Below are 11241 nucleotides of genomic sequence, written 5' to 3'. Positions count from 1 at the left end.
AACCCCCGCCGTGCCCAGGGCAGCCCGGCTGCGGGGGAGCAGCCCTGCGCCCTCCGCGGCCGCTCTCGGGTATTTGCCCCGGGCGCTGGGTTGTGAGGGCAGGGGGTCCCTTGTTCCCTCCAAGGGAGCCTTTGCCCAAGGGCATTCTGCAGCGGGGAGCGGGGTGTACGTGTCGTCTTAATTTTTAGCGCAGCTCTTGATTTCAAAGCAGGCTTGCTGGAGCCCAGTTACCTGTTGGCAGTGGTCTGTCTTGAATGTATTTGGATGTAGTACTGAAGTACTTATTTCGAATAAACGTTTTCATTTGGGTTTTGACTGATCTGTTGCCAGTTGGTTCTACTATGTCTCCTCTTTGCGATGATGTAAATCCAAAGAATGACTGCTGTGTTACCCTAAGAGTGCACAAGCCTGAAAGTTAGCCCCAAGTCTGTGTCTCTGTTACAAGCCCATGTGAATGTTGTGGGTTGCCTTTCCTCGTTCTGAACCTTCTTCTATGCTTCTGGGGCTTTGTGGGGCATGCAGTCACTAGAGGGACTCACTTAAGGCTTCCTGAAGTCTCCTGGGAAACCTTGCAGGCTTTTCTGAGCTCCAGGCTTGATTTGTCTTTGGCCTTTCAGTTAGCACCCTTCTAAATTGGAAGGAAGAATTGCAAAAACTTTTATGTGAATGAGGAGACACAGTTTTACTTACAGAAGCAATCTGTGAACTCGGGAAGTCTTGTTGCTGGAGTTTAGGTTGCAAAGTGCTCTTTGGAAACCAGAATCAAATTTTGTAGAAGGTAGGGTTTGCTGCTAGTATGGAATTAGTTCTCCCTCCCTGCCTCAAATGTTTGGAGGAAGAGTAACGAGTGCTGTTTGTTGGTGTTATGTGCTGTAGATCTTCATGTCCTACAACATTAACTTGTATCCCAGAATCTATCCTGATTATATAGGAAAAGAGAATTCAATTTTGTATATCTTATGACAGCTCTTATTTGTACGCTTATGGGCTGAGATTCAGGGGAGAATGTATTTAAATAAAAGCAAACCATTTCAGGTAGAAAGCTCAGGGAAGAACAAGCTCTGTTGCATCAGTTTCTCATTTCAGAGACCTACAGCTTCAGCCTTGGTTGGATAGTGTTTTCTGGTTCAAGTTGATCCCAGCAGTAATCTATGGATCCCAGCAGTGACTAGCAGATTGGGTTTTGTACCCTGTAAATTGGAAGACCTTGTGTTTAGTTTCCTCAGAGCAGTGATGTATCTCTTTTTAGCAAAGCAGCCAGTATACCATAGGTTGCTCTGAATGTTTTGCTGATGATTTTCTGTATATTTCCAGAGCCATGGAGGACTTGGAAGATAATACTACTGTCTTTTCCACCCTGAGATCCCTCAACAACTTTATTTCACAGCGTATGGAGGGGGTGTCTGGGCTGGCTACACCAGGATCGTCTCAAAGTTCCTTACAGATTCAGTACCAGCAGAGGGTGCAGGTGAGGTGTCCTCAGCTTGGTGATGCCTGCAGTATCACTTCAGTGTGGTTGTAGACTCCTTTTGATTCCAGGAATCGGGACTGATTTTATTAAGATCTGACCATTCTTTCAAAAATTGATATTCATGCAAGCTCAATAATGGAACTTGCTTTTGGTGAACATTCTAGAATCTTTAATTTTTTTTTGAAGTGTCAGACATGTTTATTTCTGTTTTGTAAAAATTTAAGAAAGGTCCTTTGAATTTCTTCCCTGCTTGTTATATCTGTATACCAGCTCAGGAAATTAAATTGTAAGTTGTTTTCATATTGCTGAACAAGGGAGCTTTATATCTGTTAATATTTTTCTAGTAAGTCATTTGTCACCTTTTTTCACAATCTTCCTTAAAGTTTCTTTGCTGGACACATACAGAGACTTGCATTGTGCTGTAGCTTTGATGTGCTAACCAGTTGTGCTTTCTTCTCCGCTTCTGTTTGTATCCATGTGGGTTTTTTGACTTTTTCCTGTAAGCTGCATTAGGCTCATAAAGCATGCAGTAAGTTGACATCTTGAGTCATAAGGACTGTTTATTAGGCTGGAATAAAGTTTCTGTATCCTGTGTCTTAATATAATTTCTATTTAAATCTCTAAGTATAAAATAAGCTTGCTTTCTTTTTAATGTAAATCTGCTTTTCATTTGGAATGTTGACAAAAATTTATGCATTTTCTGTCTGTGGTACATCTCTGGTTACAGAGATGGTTAAAGGAGGCTCTCTCTGGTTAGAGAGTCTTCGTTAGTTATGTGTTGAATGTACATTGCTTAGATGTGAGGTATTCTATTAATATTGTCTGTGCTTTAAGGTAATTTGAATGAAAAAATGAAGCATAATGTTGTAGCAGGTAGTAGAAAAACATGTTATTTTGCTTAGCAGTTAAATTTCATGGGGAGCGTGATCTTGGTTAGCTGCTGTTACTTTTATGAGGCTTGGAGAGTTTGTAATTAACCTTTTTTTAGATAGAGAAGTACATTTTGTCGGAGTACCTCTAGAGATTGAATGAGAAATTCTGAACTAAGAACTTGAAATTCACTTCTTTCCAACTAACATTGATTTGATGTTGGTTTCTGAGTGTATTGTTGAACTCTTGGTTTCCCCATCTGCAGTTGGTGTGAGAAGTACCACAAACATGGTGATAGTTTCCTTGTAATTTGTAAAATGGCATTCAAGTGTCATCTACATAGTACAGGGTGGGAGATAATGATGTTATTGCAGTGCTGTTAATGGTGTGTAATGTCCCTTTTCACACATGAACTGGCCAGTTGGAAGAACAAGCTGGGCAGATCCACTCCAAATCCCAGCTCCTGCAGGTGGAACGAGAGAAGATGCAGATGGAGCTTAGTCACAAACGAGCTCGCATAGAGCTAGAGAAGGCAGCTAATACCAATGCCAGAAACTATGAGGTAAGTATGACAGTTGCAGATGGCTTGATATCATAGGCCTAAGTCAGAACACATGCAGTTTGGATCAGGGATATGCTCTTGACTTCTCACGTGCCATGCTTTGGTTTGCAGTGGTGTGTCTCAGAATGTGTATAGTTGACTTTTTTGGATGAAGCTAAACTGAAAGATGCAGTCCAGGAGCAAGCCTTCTGTTCTCCAACTGCTGATGGACACTCTGTCTTCAGAGCAAGACTTCAGCGAATCTGTAGTAAATGCTCCTGGAATGCATTTACTGCGTTTGCATTTACTGCAAATGTGATGGTGGTGGGGGTGTCAAGTTCCCAGCGCCAACTGTTTTGCTCTACAGATCCTCTCGCAGTGCATTGCACTAAATTGCTAATGTACACAAGAGTGTGAACGTCAAAGCCTTGTTTGGTTGACAAACTGATGATCTCATCACTAGATTCTGTTAGTTTAGCACTGAAGTTGTCATGAGTAGCAATAACAAAAGGGATTTGTTATTTGTTTCTCCCAGAAGTATTTAAGCATTTTTCTCCCACATGAATTTAAACTCCTGCTGGCACAATTGCAAGCATTTAGTTTGTGTGACTGTAATTAATTGGAATGACAGCAGTGCCAACCATGCACTGTCACACAAGAGAGCTTGCACTGATAAAACAGCCTCACTTGGGGCCTAATAGCTTTTATTGGTTTCTGGTTTTATGCCCGTATATGTTTGTTTAACTACATTACTGAAATAAGTAGTAGATCTGTGGGTTTTATAGGATAATAAAGGTCTTGTATGCGGCTGATTATTTAAAAAGAAATCTTTAAAAAATAATAAGCATGTTTTATTTTACAAGGGTGCTGGGTGACAGGTTTAGTGTGTAGTTGTGAAATAGCAAGTCAGTGAGTAAATTCCTCGTTCGTCTGAAGTCAGGTGATATGGAATTAAGCCATGAAGAGTTCAAACTGGAATGTAGCTGAGTCAGTCACAGAAACTCTTGAAATACTGGTACAAAAAAAAAGGGAGCAGCACTAATCCAGCACTGTGGTAATTACCCTGCTCAGATTCTGTGGGTTTTTTTGAGTCATGTGGATAAAGGTTTTAGGAACCTCACATTGCTTTGCATAATCCTTGCTTACTATGTAAATCCGTGTCTCGATTTGCTTTGATTAGCAAAGCAATTTACTACACATTTTTTCAATAACTGTTAATCAATTTGTGGTAGGAATAAACTGAAATGGTGTATGAACGGTTGTCAGAGTGCAAAAATATTTATTGTATTCATTGATAATACTGTGCATTTAAACCCCATTTCTTTGCTATTAAATAGCCTCATACAATTTCCAGAAGTTGCAGAGGGAAGTTTGTCTTATTAACCCAACTGTTGAGATCTGAGTTTCTGAAAGTCAATTTGCTATGCATGGGTCAGTTTTAACTTGGAGCATCAGATGTTTTCATCTTTGATCTGCTGGAGACTGTGCAGTGGAGTCTATGAAGCCATGTCTGTATTCTCATGTTCATGTCTCAGTCCAAGAGATTTGGAAGACTGTCTCTTAATTTTCTAGCTCCATTGCCTCCATTGTTCCTTGACATTGAGTTGCTGCTGGGAAGATTTTTGCCCTTGCTAGTGCAAAGGTTAAAGCTATGGTCTGAGTAACATTGCTTCATGATGATACCTTGGTGACCACAGTAATGAAGAACAAAAATGGTTTCACCTTTGTGCTACTTCCTTCTTATGTCTCCTTGCATTTTTTTCCTTCACAAGCGAGAGGCTGATCGTAACCAGGAGCTGCTCACACGCATAAAGCAATATCAGGAAAGGGAAACAGAAGCTGAAAATAAACTGAAAGAACAAATGGAGATGAACAAATCCTATAAGAAGAGCATGGAGACAATGAGTAAGAAGCTGCAAGAGAAGGAAAGCAAATTAGCTGAAGCTAATGAAGTAAGAACAGAGTAATTTTTTAATCCATTCTTAGCTTCAGGTGACTTTGCAGTTCTTGTGAATTGAAAATGCCCCTTCTGATTTATAAAAAATATACAAAATTGGAATCACTATGTTCATCACCTGGAAATGAATAAACCCTGGTGGTGTGTTTTTGCTGTCAAAGTTTAGAACCTAACCAAGTCCAGACACAAGTGAGCAAGCAGGTCAGAAGATATTGCTGTGTTAATTAACAATGAGAAGAGATTTCTTAGACAGGTTGATATGGAGGAGGAAAACAAGTGCAAGGAAACTTACAGCATCTAAGTTTAGAAGTCAGGTTACATGACGTTGAGTAAAGAAAGGGGAAATGATGGAGGAGATAAGATGGGAAAGTGTTCAGGGAAGTAGGGGGAACTGTAGAGTGGATGAGACCAAAGTTATGTACAAAGTCTGTCTTCCCAAAGTGTCTTAAACGCCTATGTGTTCCACTGTAGAATGAACGCTTGGATAATAATTTCAGTTCTTTTGGATGAACAGACCATCTTCTCAACCTTCAACCTTTTCAGATATCATTATAGTTAAGTTCAGCTAGTTCATTTGTAACTTTTCTGTTCGATTTTGTTTCCTGCACCAGTTGTGGATCAACAACCACTAAGTCCTTAAGTCTTCCTCTTGTGTAAGTGTTTCCTCCTGCCTAGGTGTCACTGGAAATGTATCTATGTGATAGAGCAGGTAACAGATTGAATGTGCCAGTTATCAGTGATTAAAAATAGGGAGACAGTCATGGCATATGAGAGAAACTAAACCCATATATGAAATATGTGCAGCAGTTCTATTTCTGTATTCTTTTTATTCCCATATCCATCAGTATCAAGATGAGAACCCTACATGTCTCTCTAGAAAACACCCTACTTATGTAATGTTTTGAGATTTTTCTCTTTTTCTTTGCTAAAGGGAGCTGAGTAATGCCTATTTGAAACAAACCTGTGAGTTTTTTGTTGGAGTTAAGACATTTAGAAAAAAATTTTAAAAATCACTGGCCTCTACTTTTAAGGAAAGCATAATACTTCTGGCAGTTGGTTGAGGCAAACCCAGACATTTTCAATTTTGAAACCCAGACAAAATATATTTGGAATGGTTGTGGGATTTTTTTTTTTACTTTAATATATGTATACTTGTGTTTTATCATCATCTAGCTTTGAAGCTTGGTATTTTTCATGCCAGTTTGAGGTCACCCACTTAATAGGTAATGGAAATGACAATTTGGGTCACAGATGGAAGCGACTAAATGATTTTCTCATGCCTTTGTTTTTTGAGGTGAGTTTGCAGGTCTGAAGGTTTGTAGGAGTGTGGGATTGTTTCTAGATTCAGTGTTTGTACTTTTTAGTTGGATATGATTTCTGTCTGTCACCATCCATAACGTCCAGCTTGGAGAGCCATAGCCTTGTGTGTTTATTCTTTCTTTCCATTAATTCAGACAATCACTGTATTAAAAGGGAAAATATCAGAGCTGCAATGGAATATAATGAATCAAGAGATGCAGATGACAAGCCAAGACTCTCAGAAGCAGGAACTGATGGAACAGCTGGATGTTCAACATAAGTAAGCAGGGGATGAATAACTGTAGGGAGAAAAAGGCAAACAAAACTTCAGTCTTCTGCAGCTGTCGTCACTCAGAAAACCTTCAACAGTGTTTGATTTCCACTCTTCAAAGGGATTCTTTGATCTGGATGTGCAGGTTATAACCGTTGTTTGAAACTAGCTCTGAGGTGCAATTTAATTGTACCTTGAGCAAAAAAACACTTGGCGTCTCAGCGATGTCTCATGTTCATGGTAGAGTTAACAGAAGGCATGTGGGTGGGAAAGGCTAATCTGAACTTTATAGATTAAACAGAACAAAAATATCAAGCCTCAAATCATAGTTGAGGGGTAGTTGGAAGATGTGAGTGTGTTTTTCCTTGCTTACTAAGTTCAACTCTTCAATTTCAAAGGTGTTTATTTACTGTAAGTGTGTATTTGTTGGTTTCAGAGTTAGGATGGCTTGATTTTGGGGTATTTCTCAAGTTGCATCTTTTTGTTAAAATGGGTATTTTTGTCTCTAAATTAGAGGGAGATGGTATGAGTGTGAAACTGAGAGAGACAATCTTCTATAACAGTACCATATACCTTGTTAGTGGTGTTTGAAAATGTTTGTCAGAGATACTTCTGCATGTAGGTTGTTTCTGGTACGTGATTCCTGAGTGCTGAATGCCTCTTGTGTCTACATCTAATAGAAAATGGCAAGAGGCTAATCAGCAAATCCAGACGTTGCAAGCAAGCCAATCCCTACTGGCAGAATACGAACAGAAGATTAAGGTAAGAAACTTTGTGGCCTGTATAAAGCTTTAGTTTTTAATTTCTTCCATGGAAGAACAGAACAGTGTTTTTTAAAAAAATGACTATTGCAGAAATAAAAGGTTAGTTTATCATGTAAGAATCTCACCTGTTGGCCACCAAGAGCTGAAGTTGGCTAAATTCAATTGGATGGACCAGGCTACCTACAACTACCTGTAACATGATACTCTTCACCTTTGTTGTATCAATTGATTGGTAAAAAAAATCCACCTATATAGAAAAGTGATTTATATCTTTATGCAGTGATCTGGAGGAATGCTCTGTTTGACCGTGTGCCAAAGCTCAAGATTGCTCTGCAAAAGATTGCTTCTAGAGCAATCTTTTTTCAAATGGTGGAGGATGAACCTAGCAGCTAGAGTTACTTTTCTGCTTCCTAGAAAATCCTCTTCTGGAGTTGGGTTTAGCTCTTTTAGAAAGTTCAATTACTTGCAAAGCTTTTGAAACAACACTGACTTAAATGTGAGTATAGAGATGCTTTATGTCCTTTCAAATGAACATGTAGGTTGATGGGAGTGTATCTTTTTCACTTGTCTTGTATTCCTAGAAGAGGTAGATGTGGAAAGTTACTTTTGTTTGAGCAGGTGCTGATAGTGGCATTGCCTGTGGTTGCTGTAAAGTAAAGTTACACTGAATGCCAGCCTCACTGCCAGTTCTGCAATTGCAAGAAGAGACTTCCTCCATTGAAGGGAAAGGTTGGGAAACAGGATATCAGACTGCAATACAGCTCTAAATAAACTCTTCTTTTTTCTTTTTTTTTTTTTTTTTTTTTTAGGAAAAGAAAGCAACATTTGCTAAAATGCACAGTTGTGTTTCTTTTCCTTCCCAATTCTTGCAGGCCATCCAAGTGCCCCTCTCTATGCTTCATTGATGGAGGGATAGAGGACAAGAAAATAACAGATTTGGTTTAGTCAATAGAAGAAGGTCCTTTTAATGGTTAGCAGAGATCTTTTTTTGTTACGAACTTAGGGTAAACAGGTGTAGAGAAGAGGCCAGTCCAGGCGTTACAAGTGGAACAAGAGTCATCCCTACTTTGAGTAATGGATTGGACCAGATGACCTACTGAGTTCCCTTCCAAGGAACTTCAATTCCCTTCATTCAAGTCATTGATTTGAGTTTAAAAAGTAGAATGGAGAAGTAGCTCTTATGAGTTCCAAGTTAATCATTGCTGTCCTCTTGTCATCCCATGTTTTCCAGGATCTGGAACAGAAGTTCTCCCAGCAGGAACATGATGCTCTAATTGTCAAGAATATGAAGGCAGAACTGGCCCGTTTCCCAAAAATGGAGCGGGAATTGCGCCAACTCAGGGAGGAAAATGCGTACTTCAGGTGAAAGAAGGGTTCAGTTGTTGAGAGGGTTATCTTGTGTTCTTCTACAGTTGCACTAGATGCGCTTCAAATTCCTCTGTTTGGCTTCCATATGGGAAACTTTAGAAGGAAGTTTAAATATTTCATATAAATACTGCATATGAATTGAGCAGTGTTGTGATGGTTACTAGATGAGAGGATTTGACAAGATCTGGGTAATCTTCCTGAACACAACGAGAGCCTCACAGAATGCGTATTGATCTTTCTGGATGGTAATATCTGTTTGTTAGAACAAAATTCAATGTTTAAAGATAGTGATGAACTCTACACAGCTTTGGGAAAGAAATCCCTGTAGCGAGAAGAGACAGCTGAACATTTCTTTAATAGCTGTTTTAGCTTAGTTATTGTTACCATTATTTTAAAGGCCTGTTGTTCCAGCATAATGTTTGGAAAGTCTTTTGTTTAAATTTCTAAAGCACTCTGATACAGCCCTTGGTGGAGTAGACTTTCTGGGTTTCTGAAGTGCCAATTAATTTGAAAAATTAAATTCCTATTTACTGTGAAATAACTTGCCTTAAAGACTTTTTTTTTTTTTAGAGTAAACTTAATTTCCATCTTTCGGTGCATCTTAAAAAAAAAAAAAAAGAAACGAAAAAAAAGCCTAAATTACATGAGTGATCTTGCCAGCTTTTTCTTATTCTAAAATTAAGTAATTTCCCTTGGCTTTGTTCTTGTTATTGTTTCATTATCATTTTAAATTGTTTATCTTGGAATCTTTTCTCATGCTTGTTTTTTGTGCACAGAAACATGATATCAACAGATTAAAGGTAATATTTTTAAAACCAGTTGTATCTCACCCTTGCACACACCTCTACTGAAGTAAAACCAAGCAGTCCCAATGCTTGCTCAGTCATCACAGAGTACTCAAAAAGCCAGTGTGTCTACTGCTTGCTGTGTTCCAACCCTGCATTCAGCCTGGCTGAAGATCAGAGTTGGGAGTCTTTTGCTACCCTTCATGCTGTTTTGCCAATCAGTAAAGCAGATACAATACATCAGGTTGTTTGGACGTAATTAGAATGACACTTTAGAGTAGAAAGAAATCAGTTCAATAAAGCTGCGGGTTTTTTTGTAGCAGTGGCTTTGCAGTGAAGATTATAGAAGTCAGTTGAATATCATAATGTCTGTTCAACGTCATATGATTCCCTTGTAATTCCATGTGTATCTGGAAGTTTGTGAGAATGAATTGAGTTGCATGGCTCTTTAATCGTTGTCTCTCTTTTCACCATAGGGAAATGAAAGAAAACAATGGATTGCTTAAAGAGGAGGTAGAAGGTCTCCAAAGAAAACTGGAACGCTATGAGAAAGTCCAAGCACAGCTAGTGACCATTGAATTGGAAAATGAGGTGAGGAGCTAGGAACATTTGGTGTATGAGCAGAATAGGGATTTCCTTTGTTACCTGTCCTGTCTTTTAGGCTCTTCCTGTATTGTATTGAGATATGATACGTGGTTTAATTAGTGGGTTTGAACCAGGGATTCCCAAACTTAAATGTCAGCATGAGGGGAGCTATAGCAGTGAAGGTGAAAAAGGCAAAAGGATATCTACTGTTCAGCTGGAGATTTTGTGTAAAGAACAATCTCATCATAGTGTCTCTTTTGGCCTTGCCGTTTCTCTTTTACCTTTCTTCTGCTGGAAATGCTTTTTTTGGCATTAAGCTCTGCCCAGACATGGTGTTGCCAAACAGGCATGTGGTAAGAACCTTGATACACACTTGGATTGCTGCCAGTGCTAGCAGGGCCAGAATGTGGTCTCAGATGAATAAAGTTGTCTTGCTTCCATCCAACCCTATATCAAGCATACAGTGAATTGTCAAGAGATTAACCTAATTGTGTAAACTTGTTGATCTGCAGAACTATACTGGTGTCTGATCAGGTTTAGGTAATACTATCTGGTATTGACTGAAAGTAAAAAGCTATAGGAGAAACTGGAAGAGGAGAAATGGGCACTTCAGCTGCTACAGAACTGGTGTTGAGAATACAGCTTGTTTTCTTCTCCAAGAAGGAAGAGACCAGAGCTGCCAAGAGACCAGTCTACCAAGGCCTAGTATAGTGATGGTAGCTCACAGGGTTAGATAATATATAGTGCTGAAGCATAACATGGGTTCTGTGTGTCATAGAGCTGTGGTGACGGGGAAAATGTTTGTGAGGGCTGGAGAATGACAAACCAAAAGTGCTAGATAAGAAGAATAACGAAATCCACAGGAGGAAAAGGAAAGACACTGACTTTGAATGGAGGATCATGAGAAAACTGTGGAAAATGAGCTGTTAGAACATTTGTCTGTGTCTCTCACTCTTCTTTTGATCTCTACTTTAGAAACTTCTGGGAAGATTAAAAAGCTGGGAGAAACTGGACCAGAGCACTGGCTTGAATATCAGGTATGTGCTCACAGTTCTGGAGGGAGGTAAAACTTTTAAACCACTTTCCTTTCCTCTTAATCATCTGGTCTCTGAACTGTGTTGGTCATGCTTTCTTGCTATCTCTTCTTCATGTGGAAGCTCTTCCAGTACTTTTTATTATATATGAGAAGAACCATAAGATACACACTGTCACAAAGTATTTTTGGGAATGAACAAATGTTTTTCACCAAGTCAGCTTGACCAATGTCTCTGAGGCCGAGGTTCAATTTTGAGTTCTTTGAAGTTCTTGAATATAGCTACATTCGTGTTTG

At 39.1% G+C, this 11241-nt stretch overlaps 1 protein-coding gene across 1 annotated transcript in view; it reads left to right on the top strand.

Moving 5' to 3' along the window:
• Nucleotides 1–1318: 1318 nt before the first annotated feature.
• Nucleotides 1319–11241, top strand: part of MAD1L1 (MAD1 mitotic arrest deficient-like 1 (yeast)) — a gene marked incomplete at its 3' end in the record, with an annotated part of 39684 nt that continues 29761 nt past the window's right edge. Inside the window, exons 1-8 of the mRNA XM_009580073.1 lie at nt 1319–1468; nt 2763–2903; nt 4655–4834; nt 6294–6418; nt 7090–7171; nt 8405–8535; nt 9803–9917; nt 10887–10948. Of these exons, the coding sequence (XP_009578368.1) occupies nt 1319–1468; nt 2763–2903; nt 4655–4834; nt 6294–6418; nt 7090–7171; nt 8405–8535; nt 9803–9917; nt 10887–10948 (986 nt within the window). The remainder of the gene's footprint in view (nt 1469–2762; nt 2904–4654; nt 4835–6293; nt 6419–7089; nt 7172–8404; nt 8536–9802; nt 9918–10886; nt 10949–11241) is intronic.

The sequence above is a fragment of the Fulmarus glacialis genome, unplaced genomic scaffold, assembly GCF_000690835.1.
Source record: "Fulmarus glacialis isolate BGI_N327 unplaced genomic scaffold, ASM69083v1 scaffold4886, whole genome shotgun sequence".
Classification (NCBI taxonomy): domain Eukaryota; kingdom Metazoa; phylum Chordata; class Aves; order Procellariiformes; family Procellariidae; genus Fulmarus; species Fulmarus glacialis.
The sequence above is the reverse complement of the archived record's forward strand: the minus strand, read 5'-3'. Positions and strand labels throughout refer to the sequence as shown.